Genomic DNA, 24,943 nt, shown 5'->3' with positions numbered 1-24,943 from the left:
AGTAATCGTTTTTAAACTGCCCCACTTCCTATTTTTTTTGAATCCCACACTCATAAGTTTATTTTGTAAAATTTTATTCTAAGTAAAATATCAAATTTAGAGTAATTACAACAGTGCTATCATGCGAATTGAACGATTGTTGTGTCTGAATATGGATACAGCTTTCCATCATCGCTGAAAATAAACCGTACTGTATCTTTGATATTTTGCAGATACAGTACAGTTTCTGATCATTTGCATAAGAAACGCCCACAAAAAGTGTTCTGTATCGCAGTTACAGTATGCTTGACTTCAAAGGAAAACTCGCCGGGTCATGTCACAAAGTACATGTAATTCCTGTTTAGTACAAATATTTCTGCAAAAGAACTTAAACTCAATTCTTTTTCTTTTCATTCTGAGTATAATCTCTTTGTCAGAAAGATTTAATTAAGTGATGATCCAAATACATTCAACTGTATTACCCACCCACCCCAGGTCATCCCGTTCCTAAGATCATGTATCAAGGTACACTCATGATTAATGTCCTGAGCTCCCACTGGGGATTTGTTCTGGTCTTGAAGTGCTTCCCAAAGTCGCCTTAAAGAATTTTGAATCCGCCACTACCATTTTTAGAAACAACTGACGGAACTGGACGAGTTTTGCCGATCTATTTGCAGCATGTCCAATCAGATAAGCTGTGTCGTTACAACCAATCAATGACACCGAAACAAATACTATTTTGTTTGTCACGTTTGAGATCACGTTAGTTCAGTTGCGTAACCAAAACTTTGACTAGAAGACATAAAGATTGACTGAACAATAGCGTGAGTATATATTTCTGTGAAGAGATTTTACAGAAAAAATGGAAATTTGTTGTATAACGTAAACGTTTTTTATAAAAATGAGCAGAGTACATGTATCAAATATAGCTTTAACTTTGTTGTCTGGGTAGGTCTATCCTATCCAAGGCTCTTCTCATATAATCACTGTAATAAACGTTTGTAAATTGCGCCTATATAAATAAAGCTGACCAGTAAGCCTAAGCCTTTTTAGCCCACATAAGAAATACATGTAGTGCGGCAATTATTGGAAAAAATGGTCGACAAACTAACTTTAATTTTTCATACTATGATAAATCTAGAATTTGTAATAATATCTACAGGAAATGATGCTTATAGGATGCTTTCATATCCTTTATCATTTACAACCTAGAAGTTGACTAATTCCAATGCATTTGATTCTATATTTACACGTGATTCTGCACGTGAGTCACATATTTGTTCATGTAAACAAAGTAATAAAATTAGGTCATTCCTCTTATATATACTAGTCTTACCAGGCCTTCTTTGTATTATTTAGAGAAGGAGACGGGTTCTGTATCGTAGATACAAATTCGGGGGTGGACGTTTTATTTACCCAACAGGTAAATCACTTAACTACAAATAGATTCCCAAGCCCCTTGAAGTCTTCAGGATATAAGACATTGACTTAATTATTGTTTCCTTTAACTTTTAAAATTCTTCTGTGAATGTGATAATATAGAAAGCCAAGGGCGGATTCAGGTCATTGATTTTTTTTTTACAAGTGTCATCTTATCATTTTGTTGCATTGAATGATTGATAAGACTCTAATAAACATAAACCCTTTGTTTGTACAACTGTGAAATATACATCCGTAACAGGAAATCACTTTCCGCTTGAACGCACACAACACACAGGTAATCAACAGAGAGGGTGCCTCAGAGATTGGGTAATCCGTGCATCTAGTGAAGTCACAATGTAATCAGGTACCAACAACAGAAAACTGCAAAGTTACGGTGCTGCTCAGTAATATTCTTTTTTTTACAAAACCAGGTTGGCTTAGCAAACCCCTCTAGTTTTGACAGATTCTCCAGTTTATGTAGATTTTTTCTTCAATTAAGACAGTTTGAAATTTCATTAATTGTACACATGTGTTTATATTCCAAATCATATTGACAGTATATACTCAAGTAAGTTGAAAAGCACAAGTTAGGGATTCTGAAAAGAATTCAATTTTTAATTTTTTTAGTGTTTAAAAATTTGGTATATTAGTTGTATCTTGGAATTAAGTCAGCTTGACATAGGGCTAAATTAATTGTAGGTGCATTTAAAGTAAACTACGACAACTTGAAGTCAACTGCTTGCATTCCTAAAATTGTCAGATTTAATATTTTTTTAAAGCAAAGTCTTAAGTCTTGTGTTAAAGTTAAATTAAATTGAAAACATTTTATTAAAAATTTGTGATGATCGGTCTTTAAAAAAGCTACAAAAAGTACCCCCCAAAATGCTGGGAAATGCACTATTTAGAACCATTTAAAACAAAATTTTCCCGAACCCCCACCTACCACCCTCCCCCTTCGGCCCTTTCGATGAACTTCTGGATCCGCCACTGAAAGCCCATCTTCTCATGATCTAGCTACCACTGGTGATCATGGTGAGCAGATAAAATCTTTTCCTTCACTGTCATACACATGTAATTACGACATCTCATTCATCCAAACTGTGACAAGAAAGAAGTAAAGCTGGACAGTGGGAATTGAAAGGGGACCCTGGCTGTCATGCATCAACTCAGTTAGCGTACTGTATGATAAATCTAATATCCAGTCTGATATAAAACACTAAAATTACTGAACATTTTACATTGTAGTAAGATATGCATTCACTAAACATTTTATTAATATTCCTTTAATACAATAATGTATGTAGCAAAATAGAAAAAAAAGATTAGTTAATTTAACAAACACCAGAAGTACCCTGGTCCAGTACATACATGTAGGCCTATAGATTTTAATGTATGATGTCTATTGAAGAATTTCCCATAATTCCATAAAAGGTTGCTTTTTATGACCAGGGTTCTAGTCCTTCAATTGATGTGAGAGCCCTGTGAATACACACAATAAGCAAACAAATCTTTTGTTACTTCACAGCATGAAACATTTTTATGATTGATACCTTTAGATGCTGATTGCAGTCATTCTTACTGTCTCTGTCATTTTGAGGATCACTCGACCAACCTATATACTATATATCAAGTTAACAGCATGTACAACTGTATATGTAAGCTAATCAGGAGCAACGAAAGGCAGAACAGCAAGTTACTGTCTCCAACATATACATTCATGTCAATCATAAGTCATTAGACCTTGAAACGCCAAGGAAGCAACACAAAACCTCTTTACTTTTGAGAAGTCAGTCTGGCAGTATTCAAATCATTGTGACACTGTCAACCATAGATGAATTTGAGTCCATTTATTAATATTTTAAAATACATTTAGCTCTGCTGTGCTTAAGTTTGCTTCAGTTTTGTTAAAAGATGTCTATCCAGATTTCACAAACATGTAGTCATGTAAATGGTATACATGTATAAAAGAAAGCTGTTGCCTCTTAGATTTTATACATTTTCTGCTACAGTTGTATACTTACATTATTATTATTTTTCACCAGTACAGATCAAATATGGGTGAACACAGGAAGGGCTGGATATTTCTGATCCTGCTGACATGCTTTGTGTGGATTGTGATGGTCACATTCAATGCCCTGGCTGGTGGTGAAGGACAAAAGCTAGGTAAGCTTTAATAGCATCCTTTATTAAGGGCATTGTATCACTATTACAGGTTATTAAAAATATTAGCCAATAGATTCTAAAATAAATATAAAGGTAAGACTGTTAATTAACTTTAATTTCCTTCTGAGAAATATCCGGAAAATTAACTTTGCAACTTTGTTTCACTTGCATAAATGTGGCTTTTAAAAAGTAAAATTAATTATTTATGAAGAAATTTTCTTAAGTCACTTTAATTTACAGTCTCTCATGGAATTTAAACTAAATAATGAAGTGATACATTTTAAATAAATGATGATTTACAGTATTCAGTGATTTTCATCCAAGATGCAGCATAATATTCATTAAAATAATTTTCTTTTAAAATTACTTGTATATTTTACATAACTTATAAGTAAATATAAAGTTTAGCCCCTAAATTACTTTTTTGCAAGGTACCAGTAATGCAATAACATGCAAGTGCCAAATAACCTTTATTTTCTTTTCCATTTTCCAGGCATATTCAAAAACAGCACTGGAGATATCTCAGATGTCTTCAACCTCCAGATAACACCAGCTGGGTGGACATTCAGCATCTGGGGCGTTATATATACCTGGCAAGCTCTATGGCTGGTGTATGCCTTATCTACAATTTGTCGTAAGACTTCGCAGGGTAACTACATCTACACACTCCCCGTCATGCCTCCGGTGATCTACGTAGTGTACATCTTCAACAACCTCAGTAATGTTGCCTGGCTGTTTGTGTGGGACAGACAAGAGATTATCGCCTCCTTAGTGGTCATTGCCTTGACACCCCTTACATTGTATGTCTGCTTGTATTTCTCTTTCACAAGGCTGTATCGTAACCTTGGCCTTCTTACCAAACAATTTGCCACCAAGGACATCTGGTTGATCAGATTTCTGGTTCAGAATGGGCTGGCTATATATGCTACTTGGACCACTGTGGCAACACTTTTGAATGTTGCCATGGTGATGATCTATAAAGGGGGTGTAGATAATGCCTTGGCCTGCACCATAATTCTGGGTGTTCTGTCATTTGTTATCTTGCTCTGGTTTGTCCTAGATAATTTTGTATTTGATAAATACACAAGGTACACTTTCACACCAAACATGGTCTTTGTGGTGGCATTGGCTGGTTCTATCTCCAAAAATTACAACATAGACACCATGGAGACAAACTCCATCTTTTTGGTTGTCATGGAGAGTGTTGCAAGCCTTTTGTTGCTGCTAAAGTTGCTTATCTTGATTTACAGACACATTAGAACACCAATAAATCCAAATGTGGAATATGAACCCACTATTTAAGTTGTGAAAAAAAGCACAACACTTCAAGTCATAATGTTTGTTCAGTTTTAAGTTCAGTTTAATTTCATTCAATTTAGAGTTGCAATCCAACAACTATTTGTTATCCAAGACAGTGCCTTTTGATTCAGTAGAAATTCCAAGTATAGTTTTCTATCAAAACATTATTCATAACTTTATGTAAATTTTCATGTTTTATATGTGATTAAGATACTGAATCATATCATTTTATGCTGAAAATGGATTTGTAAATATACACGTGTCCATCAACAAACATTGAACAAAAAATTCACACACTTTCAGTGACTTTTTGCTTGCAAAAAAGTAATTTGATCAAGGTTCATAATTCTTCATAGAAAACTAGGAAAATTTGAAAATGTGACTTTCTTTTTAATGAAGAGATAGGTATGGGTGTCATAAATTTTTTGGTTTGATAGAAATAAATATATTAAAATTTTTATCAGTGCCAAATTAAACGAGACTTCCTATGTTTTTGTTACATATTTTTTAAAATGTGCCTTATTTTTTGTTATAATAATGTTCTGTAATGTTTGAAGAATATATTTATACTTTGATGGAGAAATTTAAATTTTATAAATATTTTTTCTTCAACATGCCAAGGGTACCAGCATTATGCAATACACAATTATACTTGTTTTTTTGAAAACATTTATTTATTTTCAAAGTCAAAAATGGTGCTATAACTACACCAAATCAAATCATGTACGTCTTGTCAGGTTACATGAACTATGAATACTAGGAAAGCTTACAAATTCATTGGAACTGATTTGTAAGATTACTCTGTCTTTAACAGCAAAACCCCCCAGGAACAAAAATCTTTTTTTTTAGTTTTTCATGTAACTTAAGATCTGGAGTAGTTATCATGTTTATATTTTCACTACCTCATTTTGTCATTGTTTGTAAAAAGCATTTTTTTTAAATTTGTGATATGATTATTGTCTAACATCAAAAGCTAACTGAGGATTTGTACATAAATATATACCTTTTTTACAGTATGTCCTACTTTAGTATATATTTTGACAGTGTAAGACCTCAATCTAGTTACATCTTTTGCATTAAATTGTATATATGTATATACTATTTTTTTTTTCTGTGAAAATCATTCTTTTGAACGAGTTCTCCCTGTTATACACTTGTGTATGTGTTACTTATTTACATGTAGTTGTGATTACATCTGTACCACATCTGTTTCAAATCACATAAGAACAGAAAACATTCAAATTTATATTCATATATTTCCATAATGTTCAATTTATTTGTCTATATATGACTAGGTCACATTATATTTAGGTAAATAAATGATAACACAAAATGACATTCAAGTGTTTTAATTTGAATTTAAAAACTAACCAGTGTACAATTATTGATAAGCATACTAGCAATGCTGGTGGTCATGAAAATATAACAATTTGATACCCGTAAACGTATACACTATCATGCTCACATATAGCAACAACAAACAACTGTTGCAAACAAATCATTCATACAATGACAAAATATGAATTGAAAATAAGTCTTTGAAAAGAGAAAAAAAATGGTCCACTAAATAAAATTAGTAATTTCATTCATAATCTGGCTTAGGAATGAATGGAGCCCCTGAATTTCTAGGTTTGGGTAGTGGGGGAGGGGCCTGAGAGGGTGTTGGGTCAAACATGGAAGGTCTAAAACTCCTCCTTCTGTCAAACTCCTCGGGCTCATCGGTGCTGCTTTCAAAACCCACGCTACTGTAAAATATAAGTTTTTGACGTTTCATGGGTGTATTATTCAATCTTCTAAACTCTTTGAAGTAAATGTAAGGTGAAAAAAAACCCTCGTAAACACAAAAACTTATTAACATTGAATATGGATTTATTAATCTACTGTAAAAATTAAGGTTTAGATAATATAAAGATTTCTTTTGGTGTACTAAGATTTTTGTAAAAATTTAAAAAGGCCGATGATATTTTTTGTTTAACGTCCCTCTTGAGAAATTTTCACTCTTACACAGACACCACTTGCTGCTGGTGGGCTGCAAAATATATACCTACATCATAGTACATGCAAAAACGGCATTCGGGGCCATCGAACAGTAAAGGTTTTAAGAGTCAACACCTACAGCGACACGGGAAATCGGTTAATATGGTCCCATCCGAAGGACCGGTCTCCACATTCAAATTATAAGGCTATTGATCGATCTTCACACTGAATTGTGTACCGATTTTCCCAAATTTTTTCCATCATGACAAGGGGCACACGACAGGGGAGCTTACTTCTCTATGGCACCTAACCCTTTCAAAAACGTACGCAGTGATGATTGTAAAGAAGATTGTTGATGTTCTTGTTTCGTTAACTTGTTTGTTAATAATTTTTTTTTCGTTTTAGAAATTGTTCGTATACTGTACTTAGAGCATGCTCTTGCGTATTGAAACCCCGAATGCAGGTGATGAGAAGACAATGCTGCATACATGTAGGTAAGAGGGTAGATAAATCACATTCATGTATAAAACTTTGTTGTTAGGTTACCATTAACGCATTTTCTGGTAAAATATCGAAATACGAAACAGATGTATCAGACTGTATGGTGCTAGTATCTTTTATTTCAAGGTCACAGGGATATATAGTTTTATTATTTTAATATATATTTGATTTTCCATGATTTTTCGATAAAAACAATTAAAGGTTGTCCTTAATACGTACCCTATTCTATAGTTGTACCGTCGTCTCTGATTCTAAAGATATAAAACACGACAATATAAAGAAAATATAGCAAAAATACCCGCAGATTAAAACAGGTACAGAACGCTACAACTCATTAAGTTGGACTGTACTTGCTTACAAAAGAGATCCAAGCGTATAGTATTTCCATTTCAAGATTTTGCGTAGAAACAATCCACATTTGTCATATAAATTATACCGATACTTACGTCGTTCGTTGAATCCAGGAATTTACCTAGTTGTGGTAGCCCCGCGCCATAACTAGGATTTAACTTTAGACCAAACATTCTGGCCTGTTCACTGCTGTCGTCATGAATATCTGAAGCTTTCTTGGCATTTAGGCGGGAACGACACCATCTAAATGAAGATTGGTGGTAATGTGTGACTACATTTGCATTTACGTTAGTATTTGAACCATTACGGATTTATTCTGTACTATCATTGTTAAATACAGACAGCTTTAATTAAACCAGGATTATGTTATCTGTATTGCCCTGCATTATTGTCAAACATTGGATTTGCAATTCCGTATTTGATATTGCAATCTACAATGTACTCAACCCATTAGACAAGAAAAAGAAATTGTAGGAGTATTGCACATAAAACCATGATGACATACCCACAAATAGCAATGCCAGTAGTTAGAATAAGAAGACACGTGACACCCAGTAGCGACCATGTGTAGGTCTGGAACTGTTTTTCTGCCGCACTGGCACCAGTCGTAGAAAGCCCACACTCAGGCTCGCCTCTTAGTGTCAAAGGTAGGCTTACAATGCTACAAAAAAGGGACTTTCTTGTAACAAAAAGTCTTTTTATTTAAAATTCAAGTAAGATATTTAAGAAATTTATTACAAGGCATCAACTTTATAAACTCTTACTAGTTTTATAGTTTAATTAACACAAAATAACATAGAGTAAATACTAGTACCCTGATTTTGCATTGACGCCTTGGTCTTTGGCCTGAACAGTCAGGTTTATTGTTTGATCACCAACGAACGTCACCTTTTTTCTGAGTGAAATTGCCCCTGTGCTGTTTATATGGAACATGTTCTATAAAACAAACAAAAAATATGTGTTGAATAAAAGCGAATACACATACTTTTATAAAGAAATGTTGTTTTAAGTGAAAAACTGATTTAAAATGTCCTTGATCTTCACTTTAATTTAAATAACTTAATTTCTTACAAAGGCATTTCCGTCCAATATGCTATAGACAACTTGACCATCTTTTCCAGAATCTACGTCAATTGCAGTCAGTTGGAAGATATGTGATCCCTCCGTCATTGTTGTCAAAGGAATATTTATAGGTTTGGAGCGCGCTGAATCATTAAACGAAATAAATTATACACAATGGATTTGAAGTAATTGTTGTAAAAAAAATTTCCTCGTTTTATTAAAACGTTATAACTTATAAGAAATTGATGGCTGACATTACGATTATGCAAATGTGTTAGTAGCATCCAGTACTTATCTACTAGTAGACGATTCCATGAAATGTTACTGCAACAAAATGAAACTGACATACCATCGTCTGAGAGATTAAAAACCGGAGGATTCTGGTTAGTATCGTTATATTTAATGGTGACGGAGACTCGAACTCTGTCGGTGCGTAGAGAGTCATTCTTATCGAAGGCTTCAACTGTTACCTATAGGGAAAAAGAATGCACGCTACATAACAATGTAAACCACACATCAGTTATAAAATAAAAATATAAATTTACGAGAAATGTTTTGTCATACAAAAATTTAATCTGGCAAAAATTTAAAGGATTTTTTTCTCTACCAAATTAAAGTAGCAATTAATTCAGAATTCTTGCTTTTACTTACTATTTCTTCAAAGTCTTTGACGGATCCAATATTCAGAGACCCATTGCTGAACAACTCTCCTGTTGTTTCGTTTATAACAATCACGCTATCATTGTAATTGCTTCCTATACTGGATTCATTAGTGATTCTGTACATAGTAAGTGCGTTGTCCCCTTCGTCTTTGTCCACAGCCAAGACCTTGCCTATATATGTTCCTTCAAAGGCTTCCTACAATCAAAACGAAAGCGTTCCTATTTTAACATATTATTCAATACTTAACACTTATCTTGTAATGTGTTTATAATCTTTATATAAAAAAGGCAGAGTGATATCAAAAGTACATTTTAGTTTTCATGCACACAGGGCCTATAAAGGATCTCTCAGAAAACAACAAATAAGGTAAAGTATTGTCTTGCAAGTCAAGATTTGATATTTTAAGAATGTTTTATTTTTAATATCGCTTCTAGAATCTTGATTTTGAGCTTGATTTCTGTTTGTTATTTTCACATTTCATTGATCTAATTCAGGATGTACACAATCGTGTAAATAGGAGCTTCGCCCCTGTTAAAATCCTATCGCTTTATTCTGCCAAAATAATAAAATACAAGCTTATCCTTTTAAAACACCGGTATTGAATGGCACCTAAACAATAAAATCCTGCCATTTCATCTTTCCTATCAGACATATGATGAGCTATCAGAGGTAAATAGATATAGGTTTACCTGGTATATTTCAAATTGATAATAATCTTCCACAAATTTGGGATCGTTGTCATTCTGGTCCAGGACTTTAATGCGGACCTCTGCCCTAGTTTGTTTCCCTCCCTCGTCCTCAGCTACCACGGTCAGACTGACCACCGGTCTAACCTCCCTGTCGTATCGAAGATTCTGGGAGGTTACATATATCTCACCTGATCTTTGTTTAATGGTGTAAAAAGATGAATCGTCATCTGCAACAGATGAATTTATAAAAGAACTTGTTGAATTCTCATTCAAATACTACTACGGATTTTAGAATTTCAGATAGCATAACTTTAGTCCATAATTCTAAAATACTGATATTTCATGAAGCAGAGTCGAGAAAATTCCTACCATGCTGGAAACTGTAAGTACAGTTGCATATTTTCGTTTCATTCTTTTCCCAATCCTCTGCTGTCACTGTTGTTAGCAACCCTGTTAATATTGTGTTTTCTTCCACTTCTACCTGATAAACGGACTGGTTGAAAAATGGGCGTCTATTTTCATCTATTATGGTTATTTTTACCTAAAATTGAGTTTTAAAAGTTTATTTTGTATACTGGTTGAAACGGAAATCTAGGTATAAATGTAGATTGCTTTAAAAATCAAAAGTATGATAATTTCAAAGTAGATCAATAGTAATATTAAAAAGTAATTGTAAATGTTTAAATTAAAACATGTTCGAACACTAATCGGTGCTTACAAGATATTTAAATCTAACACATTTGATTTTTTTATGAAATTATTTTGAGCAAAAGACTATACAATCTTCGAAATAAAAAATTTAAACTAACCGTGACATTGGTTGACAATGGCGGGTTCCCTTTGTCACTGACTATGACGTATAGCTCAGCAGAATCCACTTGAAGCTTGGACAAGTTCTTTGCAATGGAGATTTCTCCACTTGAGGAATTGATCGCAAAGAAGCTATAAGCACCACTTGTGTCGGCAAAAGCTTGAAAATATTAGAAATATGGGATCAGTGCTTGAATTTACAATTTTTAAAAAGATTTTTTTAAGTTTTGATATGAGAAATTTATATTTGAAATGTAGTGCTTCATGCAATCTCGATTTATTCAGTATTTTTGGACATAAAATACTAGTACATTCAGAAAACGATGTGTAAAATACAGTATAGATTTACCTACCGAATTCAATTAAAGCGTTATTGCCGCTATCCTTGTCAGTGGCGTTTATGAAGTCAACAATAACATGGCTGATATTGATTGAACGAAGGATTTCTATCTGAATGACGTCATCGGATTCTGGTGCGTTGTCATTGACATCCAGAAGTTCAATCACCAAAAGAGCAGTTGAGGATTTTCCTCCTATTTCACCAGTTCGAAGAAAGAAAATTAACGCTATTTTAGTTATGTTCAAAGGAAGTGAACTTGTTTTTAAGAATTTTAAACAATAAAATATATATTATAATGCATCAATTGAAATTCATGATCTCGGCCTATACAACAGCCTTTTTGGCGTACCTCCATCTCTTGCTATCAATGTACAGTTGTAATTTTTCTTCTTTTCATAATCCAGCTCCATGCCTGGGTTAACCGTCAGCGTAAAGTCATCAGCTTTAAAACAAATGCTAGTCAGTCAATTGTTTGGTAACAACTTACTATAACAAATCTCAATATAATTTACTGATGATAAATAATTATGGATGGAAAATAAATCTTACCCCTGTCTTTCTCTACTAAAACTGGACACATAGAGGGTTCTTCAATTGATAACCGTAAACCCTTAGTACCATATTGTCTGGAATCTTCATCAACGACAGAAAACTGAGGTACAGTGATCGTTTTCTTTTTGTTCTAGAAAGGAATTTGTACAGTGAAGAATTATCATAAAAACAAGTAGTTTAAGAAATAAAATTGCAAATATTTAAATAACCTTTATATAATTTTAAGCCCTAATTACTATCAGAAATAACAATAAAAAATAAGAATTGTTTCCTGGTAAAAAAAAAAAAAACCAGCAATGTGACTTTAGAAAAGTACCAGGTCTTCCGTTCTAGTTTCGTTCAAAGCTATATGATAAATAGACGCGTTGAAAATTGGTGCATTATCATTGACATCTTCAATTTCAATGCTGACTTTGGTGACAGAATTCATCTCTTCTTTGTTTGGGTTATACACCTTTAAATATATATAGATAAAGATCAGTCGTATAATGTGAAAACATATCAAAAATTAAAGCTAAAAGAAAGCATTATCAGCTCAAGTATTAAACAATATATTTTTTAAAATACTAAATATATAAGTTAGAGTAAAATATTACCTTAATGGTCAAAGAACAGACTGGTATCGTTTCATAATCAAGTTCCCCGTTGAGGTAGATATCTTTAGTATTCCTTAACTGGAATACACCGCCACATTCTGCAATGAAGAGTACCATTTTTAGAATTAAATGTCGTTACGTACTATTCATGGTATTATTTCATCTTGCAATGACCAAATATATTTTTTATTCTTTTTAAATTTTTTTCAAAAAGGTACCAATGTTTTTTTCCGAAAATACTATTATTTTTGTTAAAAACAACAAAAGAGATAACAATTAACTGAAAATAATCTTCTTTGGTAATATAATGCAAGATTGGGTAAAAAAAATCATTTGAAGATACACGACTTTTGGTATCAAAAAGTTCCACCTTCTTGTGATATCCTGTAAGCTATAACCGCATTCTCTCCTTCATCTATATCAGTCGCCTCCAAACTGACATCTAGCCCGGTGCCATTTATGGCGTCCTCTCTGATGAGAACCACTCGAGGTGTTTTACTGATAAATTCTGGAGGATTGTCATTCACATCAAGGATATTAATAATTAACTACAAAAAAAATTATTAATGATGGATGAGCTAGTGAAAATTTTTGCAATATGAATTTTGAGAGATATATAAAAAAAGTGATTCAGAAAACAGATAACTTTATATTATTGAAAAGTAAACAGTAAGCTGGCATTAATGCAGTTTTAAAGTCGGCTTTGCCATTTTGAGACAATGCAGCAAAATAATAAAAAAATTGTAAGATAAAATTTGAAATAGTACTTGGCTAGCAATTCAAAGAAATTAAAATAATTTCAGAAGGAAGATTTTACTTACTTCAGCCAGCATGCTATATTGTGACAGTTTGGCTTGAACTATAAAGCGGAATAGTGCTCGTTTTTCTCTGTCAAAAAACGAAGAATTTCCTTGCTTGATCTGAAGAGCTGTTGTATTAACAAAAAGCTCCGTGTTGTTATCATCAAGATAAAAATCAGCATGGATATAGTTTGGTGTATGAAAGGTGACACTTGATGGTGTTTCATCAGTAGTAAAGTTCTTCAGATATATGAAAGGCGCTGAAAACTCAACGTTTTCCGTCCAGTTAAAGACAAGTTTATCAGTCGGGAAAATCGGGATGATATCTGATCCGGTATCCTTTAAAATAGTCACATTTAGTGAAATAGTGGTCGTAGCATTAAGTGGCGGGGTTCCTTTGTCAGAGATGATAACTGTGTACTGATAGACTCCGTTGCCACTTGGTTGAGATATTGCTGAAACTAATCCCGTATCTCTCTCCACCTCGAGAAATGATGCTGCACTACCACCAAACTCTTGAAAAAGCAATTCAGCATTTATACCAGTGTCAGCGTCACTAGCCGTTATAAGCGCCACCAGCTTGGAACATCCGCCAGATTTACATTCTCCACTATTGAAATAGATATTTTAGAAATTAAAAGTTCCAAATCCTGAACAGAAATATTAACTACTAATCACATTAATTAAATGATTTTTTTTTAAAAAGAGGTTTGAAATCCTAACATTACAATAACAAACCAAAAGAATTTCTGTGCAACAGTAACCTTAGGATGTCTTACCTGTAAAAGATAATTTCGAAATCCTTATCTTCGCTTGGAATTGGTGTATTATCGTTCACATCTTCAACCAATACATAAATTGTATTGTTTGTGGCTTAAAAAGAAAGAATTAGATGGAGGAGAAATGCTTTTCTCTTAACGAGGCCGAGTCTAATTCGAGTGCGCATCACTTTGCGCAGCTTTTTAATTTCATGAATTTTATTTTAATTTTAATACAAAATTAACATTATTTGTAACTCCTACTGATATGAAAATGTGATTTTACTTATTGCGGTTTCATACGTCACAAACTTGGATTTTTACAATATGGCAATTTTAGAGGTATTTGGCGTTTGACCATCGAGATGGAAAATATATCACAATTTGGTGGCTTACATTTACTTTCATTTACTTGAATGAAAAAGAATTAAATGGAGGGGAAACAATTTTTGTAATAATTTGGCGATTTTCCAAAAATTCCCAAAGACTGTAAAGTTTGAATAATTTGTGAATTTTTAAAACAATAAATATAACAGAAAAAATTAATTAAAAAAATTATCAAAATCCCTAGAAAAATTTAAAATTTTAATAATTTTTTTTTTTATTTTAAAATTTAATATATTTTTTTTTACCTCAAAATCCTAAATTCTAATTCACTATTGCTGCCTAGATCATCATCCTCGAAGAAGGACGCCATGTTCCAAACACTTAAACAATTAGACGTTTCTGGTACACTGAATACCTTTCCATCGTTTTTCTTCCTAGGTTCTTCGTTGATATCTGATATATTCACTTGGATCTCTGATGTTGCACAAAGTGGCGAAGGTTTTCCATTGTCACAGACAGCACAGTTAAATACATGGTGATTTATTGTCTCTCTATCAAGTTCACGACCCACTTTCAGCATACCAGTTGAATTAATCTTGAAATACTCCGAAGCACATCTATAAAAAAGTTCTGCATTTATATTTTTATCATTATCAGTTGCATGAAGTTGTCCTATGTTTGAGTCTACCGAAGCATTCTCTGGAATGGAGAACCTATCAAGAGAAAAATATATGTAATTTGATAAATGAAAGAAACCTATATATTTTAACCTATAGAAAAGACTCTCAGTTTGGTTAAATGATCTTTGTGAACAAAAAATATTTCATAAATCGAACAGAAAAGTTTTCCCAACCGACCCTAAGTTGACCCAACAATATTTTTTTAATGATTTTGTAAATGATTATTTATAGCCGAACACAAAATACTTTATAACTTTAAGTCAAATTCAATTGTCATTAATGTTAACCTTTTTCCAAAAAAAAAAATTACCTAGAAAATTTTTTATATAGTATAATGTTCTTAAAAACCTTAATAGACAATTTTGTTTTACGTGGTACTTGGAAGTATTGGTGGATTGTCGTTTATATCAGCTACTGAAATTCGAACACTTGAAGTAGTAGCATGTACTCCATCAAACACTCCTAGGATAAGGTCGTAATATTCTTTTCCTTCCCTGTCTAAAACTTTCAATGAGGAAATTTCTCCAGTACTAGCATCGATATCAAAGGCATCTCCAGATATATTGTATGTGAACACCGAATTCACGTCTCTGTCCGTGGCACTGATAGGATGATCCAGCTAAAGTTCAAAGGTCAAAAACATGTAAAGGTGTTGTTCATGCAAACATGCATGTGCAAGAATGTTATCAATTTATAATTGAAATACAATATCAATTACACACGGTAAACTTTAGAAAATATGCATTATATGTAAAAGTTTAAGGCTCACCTGTATTATTGTACCGTTTGCTGAATGTTCTTTTATTGTTCCGACGTACGTTGCTCTTTCAAATAATGGTGGGTTATCATTTTCATCTTTCACCAAAATCTGAACCTGGATGCTCTGAAAATTTGAAATAAAAATATGTTGAATTATTGAATTCTAACACAATGAATAATTACATTGTACATATATGAAATACTTATATACATATCCTGTTACTTACAGCAAATTTGCATGACCGCTTTTCTTCTTTGGCAAAGACAGAATAGTTATATGAAGGCTTTGTTTCTCTGTCGATTTTAGCGTTTGTTGAAATTTGGCCCTGCAAGTGCAATGGATGATATTAATAGCTTCTCCTTTTTAACCCTTTGAAAAAATTTTGATTGCTAGAAATTATTTGCAAAAAACCATCTGCAAATTTACTTGTAAAATTACATTTGTCAGATATTCTTACGTTTTCTGCATTGAGGTTGAAGAAATTCTGTGCATCTGGCAAGTCGAATATGTAATCAGTGTACCCACTGATACTTATATTACAAACAAAGGTTCCTGTGGATTGGTTTTCTAAGACCTCACAAGTAAAATTGAACTGTGAGTGTGTGTCGTTGGTAACAACAGGAATGACTTCAACGTTAACAGATGCTTGATTATGTAGCTTTCCGTCTGACACGGTAATTGTAGCGTTACCATTCCTCTGTGCGTTTGTCAAGGATATCACACCAGAAGGGCTGATGGAAAATCTCGAATCTCCTGTTATGTTGTATTCGAGGCTTCCCACTGTGTCTGGGTCTGAGGCTGAAACTACACCCACCACGGTACTGAAATCCGACTGTATTGCTTTAAAATTATATGTAGTTGACGTGAATGAAGGCATTACGTCATTCTGATCAACGATGTTTAATGTTACATCGGTTGTAAAATTTTGACCATTGTATTGGCTAAACACAGAAAATTTGTATTCTTTGATCGTTTCATAATCAAAAGGTTTCTGAACCACCACTGAACCATTAGATTGTAAAGCAACAAAGTCATGCGGCTGTAGAATTGTACTGTCAACATTCGGTGCAGTTATGCAAATCACAGTTTCATTAGTATTCTCGTTTATGTCCATTTTATACTCCTTTTTGTACACAACGATTCCTATAAAAAGATCTGTGTAAGCATATGTAATAAATAGTTTAGAAATGAGTTTTGGATCGTGGTCGTCCAATGATATTGTCCAATTCGTTTTCACAATTCCATTTGAATCCATATGAAAGTAACTTACATCACCAAACAAAAATGGACTCGTTTCGTACGACACCAAATCTACCTTGGTAACAAGAGTGTCTTTCATTATTCCATCAGCTAAAATTATTGTCTGGTTTTCTCTAATTGTTTGAATATCAAATGATATCCCTAAGGTATCCTCAACTTTAGCTTTTTCTGGTCCGATAAAAACAGTCACGTGGGCAATCACGTGATACAATTTATCTTCTAGAAATTTTTCAATCTTCACAATTATTCCTGTATTATTCAAAAAGCAACCGAATCCAGATTCCAGGGTTTTAAGAGTGCAATCGCCGTTATTTGTATCAAGTGCTTGTACATCATCTCCAAAGTTGAAGTAGTGTTCTGCGAATGAGTATGAATTATTATGAGTAATAACAACTACCAGTATTAAGTGAGAAATCTTTAATACCAGCAAATGTCTTTAACTAAGGAATAACTTGCAAACATACAAGTCCTATTCCAAAAAAAATATTTTTCTGAGATAAAAATATAATTTTTTCTGTTAGAAATTCATCCATCCATCCATCATTTTTCTATACTTTATGATAATAACGTAGTAGCAAAAAATTATGAGATATCTTTACAAGAAAGTTGGCAGTGGATAATGCAAACTTTTTTCTACTGCTCCTATCCATACAAATGATTTTAAATACCTGAATCTTTGGTACTGCTTTTACTGATAGACACGACTCTGTCTGTTGTAAATATTCCAAGAGAAATGTTCTTATCATCAAATAAAGACTCGGGTACTGAAATATTAAAATTTTCATGTCATATACATCAACTATAAAATTTTTCTAGAAGCAACATACCAAAGAAATATCAATTTTCATAAAGTCAAGGTTACTCAGATGAACCAATATAAATACTTCAACTACGTGAAGAAATAATGTCAATATGGGACAATACATACAGTGTTCATATGTATTATCTAGTGTTGAGTGCTGAATATAACAATTAACAGATCGTTGACTTTGACCAGAAAAATCTAATGGGATATATCACGCACCTGGAACACAGGAGGAGTTAAAGGAGAAGAAGCCATTGATGCATATACATTTCCAGTCTGTTCCTTCGGGTGAAGGCAGGCATGCGCTGTTATCATCGACGCAGTACCCGGAGTCACTATGGTTTCCACATCCCTCCGAGAGATTCCGGCCCACTCGGTACTCCACGCAGGGATTCGGGGTGGTTGCTGGAAAATTAAAATTTTCATACATGAAAAATAAATGTTATTGGTTTTCAATTCCTGGAAATAAAGAAATGGTTTAAAATGAACCTTTCACTCCTCCATTCATTCAGCATACAGACGGAAAAAGCAGACAAGGAAGCGAAATAGACACAAGACAAACGCAGACGACACAAACAGAAAACTTACATTTGAAGGAACCTGAAACTAAATATTTAAATTAAACGTTTACATGAGCAAGACAAGGACAAGGAAGCAGACACCACATTTTGCAGACATTTGTATTATTTGACATTTGTATACTTACTGTTTCTTCTGTTACTATTTATCATTTTCAAAGGCTTACCTCATAAGACTGTATGAAATACCCACCAAGATACATGCAAAAATACATTTTTGAAGGGCAGGGAGTAGTCTGAAAACAGTGAATATCAGATAAAATTATTTTTAGTTTTCATATTTTCATTTTACAGCAACTGCGAGTAGATGATTTTCTTAAAAATCATACATTTTGTTAGCATTAATTTTATTTTAGTCATACCTTATCAAAGCTCCAATGCATTCAAATTTAAACTTTTCATCTAAATTAAAGTTGAAGAACTTTTTTTCCTGTAAGATATATAATTCCCGAATTTTTAATTATGATGTTTTTTTTTAAATTTCTTTTGGATTATATTTATTATTACTTTAACTATATTAGAGAGATCATGTGTTATAGGTTTGCCACATACAATTAAATTTTCGCAGAGCAGAGCAAACACAAACCTCCAAAAACATCACAGGTGGGATCACGTGTCATTGAAGAGTAAACATTCTTCTGTCAACCGGTCACATTCCGCCGTGTGCTCCTTGCCTTTTGATTTGTGCATACATTATCTATTGCACGATAGACATATCAATGCATATATCTCTGAAAAGGAAAGAAATAGCATGTTCTGCCAATATATTTAGAATCTTTATATTCTCGAGTCAAGAAGAGATTAGACTAAAGATAATAGCATACTGTATTTTTAGAGCTCCGAAAATAATTCAAATTATCCTCATATCATTCTTCATTATCTCCTATAGTTTCTACCTTACACTCCACAATCTTTTGACATTCAACTTTCAAACGAAACTTGATATTTAAAGAGGAACATTTAAATGATCTGCTCTATATCGTTATTACTGAAAGAACCATGCAAACAAAAGACATTTTATATGGACATGCATGTAAGAAGAAGTTTATATTTAAGTGTATTTTACAACCACCTTGTAAGTTGCGTCCTTGCGGAATTACGTTTACAAGACAACACATTGTTGTCAACATCCTTAATAGGTTACACAGATCTTTGAAATTTCCAAAAAAATTTATTATATTAATTTTAAAATTGATGATTGTAATTTTGTCATTGTAAAAGACTTTTTATGTATAATTTAAAGACGGTGTTAAACATTCATTAATCTAAAAAAAGCAACAATTTTAAAACAATGTAAAACTTAAAACAGGGCAAAGTTTTGGGAATTCCAGTGGTGGGATAAGGTGTCTACAAGAAGAAAGCGGTCCTTATCGAACCGGTCACACCCGAAATACAGTCTTATGTATTGATCAGGCAACTGGAAGAGTTCAAATTAATAGATATTTGAAAAAAAAAATGATTAATTATAACTTGCACAAAATATAAATGGAGAAAATATCAAAATTACTTAAATAAGAAAAAGAAATTTCGGCTTCTGTTCATGACATTAATTTAGAAAACAAGACAAATCCAGTTTCAGCTATTATCGCTGGTGGATTCAAGTTACCCCTATTATTGTTGGATAAATTTTGAAGACGCAATAAATTTCAACTTCATGATTCATCTTATTTCATAGTAATATTGTAATGAGATGTAATTATATGTAAAATAAAATGGTCATTTACTAGATGGTGGTGGTAAATGCAAAGTTTACAACATGCTAAATTGTCATTAAATTTGCATTGATCACCACCCTGTCAATTAGAACTTTACAACATGATAGCAAGAATTTTAATGAGGCAGAAATGACCGACAATTAAAACAATACATAGATTTAAATAGAACAAAAAAATCTGTCAGTGCACGGTAATTGATATTTTATTATATATCTTACTATAGTCGTTCCATAACTGGTTTAAAGACCATTATCATTATCGTTATCTATTCATTTATACTTGTAATCAAGATGTTAACTCATATTCTAAAAAGCGCTTCTCGGAATAAAATTACCAAGAAAAAAAAAACGTTCAAGAAAAACTAACCTTCATATCATATTTCAACCTGATTCATAAAATACCTATACATGTTTTATGCTAATTATTCCTGAATAAAGGAGAGTTTTGTAATAAAACCCACAGGGATAATATTCTAAAGGATAAAATAAATGTATGAACCCTATTTGGAAACAGCACTGATGCTGTAATCTTACCCAAACACAATGGTTCAACAAATCTAGCAACAATACAACAATCGTAAAGTACAAAATTTGGAGCTCTCCACCGGCCAAATGGTGGCGTCTGCATATGAGTGAAAAATTCTCGAGAGAGTCGTTAAACAACATACAGCACAAACAAAAAAAAAAAAAAGTGGAATAGAAAAAAACATATTTTATCTTAAAACTGGACTTTTAATTTCAAATATTTTTGTGGATAAATCTGTTTTATAATACATGTACATACATTATGACCATTTTTAACCAAAAATGGTATGTCTTCTTGAAGATATACAATCTTTACTTTAATTCATAATATCTATTTTTGGAGCATGATATAACATAAAAATAAACGTATACTTCAGGCAAAAAGAATTATTCTGATTTCTCTTGAATTTAAACAAAAATTCACAAAATAAACATAATAAATTTCCAACTCACAAAAAAAAAAATTAAAGAGCAAATAAATTATATGATTGTCGTAACCATGAACATTTACATGAAACTCAGATTTCCTATTCACAAACATGTCATGTGTTCCATTATTCAGAATTCAACCTCGAAGAATTCAATTTAAAAGACTTTAGTTATTCAGCACCAAATGCATTGTAGACACCAGTAAATGCATGATAATCAATCAGGTTTTTAATGAAAGAGCGTACTGCCCAATTATATTCTTTAAAAGGTATCCTTTGAATGTTGTACTGCAGAGAAAAATCTTAGATATGATTTTATAAAGCTTTTAAATTCCAAAAGACTAAATACTATTTATTATCTTGTTAGATCATTATTCAAAGAAGTAATATTTATGTTTAAAAAGCAATTGATTATCAAAAGGTTACATAGAAATAATATTTCATATCTAATTTTAAAATATGATTTCCAGCAAGATTTCAAATACGCTATAGCACATAACTTTTCCCGAGACATATGAAAGTTTTCTTACAGGGCATTTCTTTTTAATGAAGATATACCAGGTGCATCGAAAATAAAAACATGCAGACATGTACTTTATGTTTAAAAGTTTTTCTGTTAATATAAAAAAAGGCTTTGTATTAAAGATGGAAAAAATTATTTCAGGGGCAATGAAATATAAAGAATGATGCGCAGTAGAAATACCAGGTAGTCTTTACATAAAGATATTCCTTTATTCTTGATAAACACTCTCAGCTGTACATGTATCCATATAGTACACTGGAATTTTTCTAATGCCTTCTAACATTTACTTGAAATTTTAGATTGTGTCCCTGTTTTTTATAAATGTAAAGTGTTAAACACCTTTAACTTGTTAATTAAGGGTAATTATTTGCAGAATATGAATATTTTTTGCAAAAGTATGAGTTTTTGTTAAAAAAAAAAAAAAAAAAAAAAAAAACTTACCGAAAACGAGATCTCTTTCCATGTAAAAACTGGAAAAAGCCAAATGGCCAGCAAGAGATGAATTTTTGAACATTCATGCCATCTAAATAGATCTTCCAAGTAATATATTACGACACAACCTATCCTGTAAATTACTTCGTAGTTGTCAGGTACAAAAAGACTAGGCAAAAGACGCAAGGTTGGGCAGACCTTTAATTTGGCACTCTCTTCACCAGAATACACTGAAACAGGGAAGTTTTATATGCTTCAGTAGTTGTTAAGTCAAAGGAATTATGAAATTAACAAGGATACTTTGGATTTAAATACCCTTTAATTTAAAAATAAGTAAAGTAAATTATTCCGAACCCCATCTTGTGCATGTTTGGTGCAATGATATTCGCTGTTGCATAGCAAATGCTTTACCAGACATACCATGTTTTATTCTCAAAGGGGAATATAGCATGGTGTTCAACTGGTAAAGTATTTGTCCAATGCAACAACGTAACTATTTTATATTTTGATTGCATTAAACATAAGACTTTTCTCGATGACTATTTTCTTATGTACCTTACCTGTACAGGTTAAAGGCAACAACATATTGGTAAGTCTGAAAGGTTATTTTTTCCAAGAAAAGTGTGCGCGTTTTTTCATTATCTTTTCAACCCTCATAGTGTCTGTGTATTTAAAAAAACTAAAGAAAAAGAAATACAATGTATCTTGAAAGGCTTTGTAAAAGTTAAAACTAATATATTTTCTAAAAGCTTGCAAATTTCAAATTATGAAATACATGTACCTTGAAAAGCTTTGTAAAAGTCAAAAGTAATATATCCTTCTAAAAGCTTGCAAATTGCAAATTGAAATGTATTCTAAGCACTGTAGAAGCAACAACTTTGACTTGTGCTCACATGCAATTGTTTAAGTTAAATCAATAGACGGTAAGTGCTGTTCTTGGTCTTTTCAGATGAGTTAAAGGTTGTTTCTTTTTTTTCAAATGTTGCTGTCTTAATGTCAAGTGTACCAAAGTTTAGACACAAAAACTCTTTTTTAAAAAATGTACAGTGTATATTCAGCTCCTTATTGAAATAGATAAACTTAAGACTGTGGAGTCATTAATGTTCTTGAACGTTCGTGCATTAAATACTAGCATATAAATTCATTGAATTTACCGTACAAATGAGTAACCCACAAAATTACGTCACAACAAACAAGTAAAATTTTGCTTACCCACGAACATTGACACCCACGATTAAAAAATGATTCCACAGTAATATGTTCATTGCAAAATATGTTCCACTTCCTCCAAATACTAGTATACGACTTTCTTTTACACTAAGCACTTCGGAGTGCTTTAACGTGTGTTGGGGTACAATTAACACTTTTTGCATCTGCAAGATAGTGTAGAAATTTCTTTTGAAGTCATTATTTTGCATATTCTATGGAGGATAATACGTCCTTGTTTGAGAATGCAATCTGTCAATAGGTCGAGTGTCGACTGGCGTATCTTTCATACAAATTATTGGGCAAGCATGCGTGTATTTTCGTACTGAATTGACTAGTGATTTTTTTTCGTTTATCCAGTCCTGACAAGGAGCATGCGGTGGGTGTGACTGTTTATCGGGGGGGGGCTTATTCCTCCCTGACACCTGATCCCAACTTTAATGTTGCAATTTAGGAGCAGAGCAAATACGGACCTCTAAAACATCAGAGTGGGATCAGGTGCCATGGAGAAGAGAGCATCCCCTGCCGACCGGTCACAACTGCATTGTGCTCCTTGTCATGATCGGAAAATAACGGGAAAATTCGTCGAAAATTCAGCGTGTACGAGGGCTGTTTAATAAATAATGTCCTGGACTATATGACATACAAAATAGAAATCATATGACATTAAACTTGACTTTCTTTTATGCTTGAATCTTTAATGAATTGATAACAGTTTATATGACCACTTTTCATCACATAGTTTCATTGTGAGAAGCTGGAAAACAAGGGCTATTCGAGACACTGCATTAAAATGAATGGTAGAGAATCAGTGAACCAGAGTGAAATTCATGCTTCCTTAAAGTTGCTGTAAAACTTGTTAAGAATCTTATAGACATATTCATAAAAGTATGTGAAATTCACAGCAACCAGTGTCTTTTTCATAGACACATAAGCAGATGGATTTCAATGAACAAAAATGATATAATGGGCATCAAAAATGGGTACCCTCCTTGGCGACAAGGACTTGCAACAACCAATGTACTGTTTGCCAAAATTCAACAATTTAAAGCTGATGATGTTTGATTGACTTTACAACACATGGACATAGCAAATTTGATAGGCATCTTTTTGAGAGTAGTTCACATTGTTTTAAAGAAACATTTGACAGTATAAAAGCTTGGTACTCAATGTTCACCCTTTGTTTTAAATAATGAGTGAAAATGACAGCGTGTAAGAATATCCAAACAATTATTTTAAAAAATCAGAAATTGTAGTTTTCGACATTTGTCTGAAATTCAAACAGATAAGGAAACTTGAATCCATTGCCTTATACCCTCAAAACAAATTAACAATAAGATGCACTTGACAAAAACAGCAAAGGTCTGGAAAAGAGCTAAGGATTGCAAGAGCGCAAAGACAGTTTTATATGCTATTTTCACAAATATTAGTGGTCTTGTTGTTCAAATTATTATTTAGGGAGGCAATTCAATTTCTGGAGGAGTGTAAAAAGCAAAATTTTTGCCAAAAAATTGACAGGTTTATAAGACGATGGAACCAGAATAAGGAATCCTCTACATTACATTTCTTCATAACAGCGTCTAAACCCACACGCTAGGAAGAGTAAAGGGGTTTGGGGGTAAACAGAACGCTAATATTTTGTCATATCAATATTCGCCAAATCTTTCATCCTTTGACTTGTTTCATTTGCCAAACTTGAAAAAAAACACCTTTCAGAAAAAAGAAACAAGTTCAGGAAATCAT

At 32.6% G+C, this 24,943-nt stretch overlaps 2 protein-coding genes across 2 annotated transcripts; one reads left to right on the top strand and one right to left on the bottom strand.

Moving 5' to 3' along the window:
* The first annotated feature begins 747 nt into the window (after nucleotides 1-747).
* On the top strand, nucleotides 748-5,667 carry LOC134237360 (uncharacterized). The gene is made up of 3 exons (XM_062719469.1): nucleotides 748-803; nucleotides 3,444-3,564; nucleotides 4,058-5,667. The coding sequence occupies exons 2-3, from the start codon at nucleotides 3,456-3,458 to the stop codon at nucleotides 4,864-4,866; spliced, it is 918 nt and encodes a 305-aa protein (XP_062575453.1). The 5' UTR covers nucleotides 748-803; nucleotides 3,444-3,455; the 3' UTR covers nucleotides 4,867-5,667.
* A 529-nt stretch (nucleotides 5,668-6,196) lies between these two features.
* Nucleotides 6,197-22,196, bottom strand: LOC134237377 (protocadherin Fat 4-like). The gene is made up of 29 exons (XM_062719487.1): nucleotides 22,004-22,196; nucleotides 18,959-19,103; nucleotides 18,014-18,608; nucleotides 17,658-17,753; nucleotides 16,187-17,346; nucleotides 15,956-16,054; nucleotides 15,739-15,852; nucleotides 15,341-15,588; nucleotides 14,595-15,002; nucleotides 14,359-14,363; nucleotides 13,984-14,077; nucleotides 13,226-13,814; nucleotides 12,775-12,952; nucleotides 12,405-12,502; nucleotides 12,125-12,262; nucleotides 11,806-11,938; nucleotides 11,606-11,698; nucleotides 11,270-11,449; nucleotides 10,916-11,076; nucleotides 10,476-10,647; nucleotides 10,107-10,333; nucleotides 9,406-9,612; nucleotides 9,104-9,224; nucleotides 8,764-8,897; nucleotides 8,507-8,628; nucleotides 8,198-8,353; nucleotides 7,788-7,935; nucleotides 7,561-7,592; nucleotides 6,197-6,608 (listed from the first exon to the last, which is right to left on the bottom strand). Exons 3-29 carry the CDS (start codon nucleotides 18,222-18,224, stop codon nucleotides 6,446-6,448), a joined length of 5,487 nt encoding a protein of 1,828 aa, XP_062575471.1. The 5' UTR covers nucleotides 18,225-18,608; nucleotides 18,959-19,103; nucleotides 22,004-22,196; the 3' UTR covers nucleotides 6,197-6,445.
* Nucleotides 22,197-24,943: the final 2,747 nt, after the last annotated feature.

The sequence above is a fragment of the Saccostrea cucullata genome, unplaced genomic scaffold, assembly GCF_032062105.1.
Source record: "Saccostrea cucullata isolate Sc308-1 unplaced genomic scaffold, CSIRO_AGI_Scuc_v1 ctg235, whole genome shotgun sequence".
NCBI lineage: Eukaryota > Metazoa > Mollusca > Bivalvia > Ostreida > Ostreidae > Saccostrea > Saccostrea cuccullata.
This window is presented reverse-complemented; position numbering and strand designations above follow the sequence as displayed.

Excerpts from the sequence above, each read along its gene's own strand:
- LOC134237360 (XM_062719469.1), top strand. The coding sequence starts at position 3,456 with ATGGGTGAACACAGGAAGGGCTGGATATTTCTGATCCTGCTGACATGC. Across the intron at positions 3,565-4,057 it reads TGGTGAAGGACAAAAGCTAG|GCATATTCAAAAACAGCACT; the intron begins GTAAGCTTTAAT and ends TCCATTTTCCAG.
- LOC134237377 (XM_062719487.1), bottom strand. The coding sequence starts at position 18,224 with ATGTATGAAAATTTTAATTTTCCAGCAACCACCCCGAATCCCTGCGTG. Across the intron at positions 11,699-11,805 it reads TTTAGTAGAGAAAGACAGGG|CTGATGACTTTACGCTGACG; the intron begins GTAAGATTTATT and ends TTTGTTTTAAAG. Across the intron at positions 10,648-10,915 it reads CATTGTCAACCAATGTCACG|GTAAAAATAACCATAATAGA; the intron begins GTTAGTTTAAAT and ends ACTCAATTTTAG.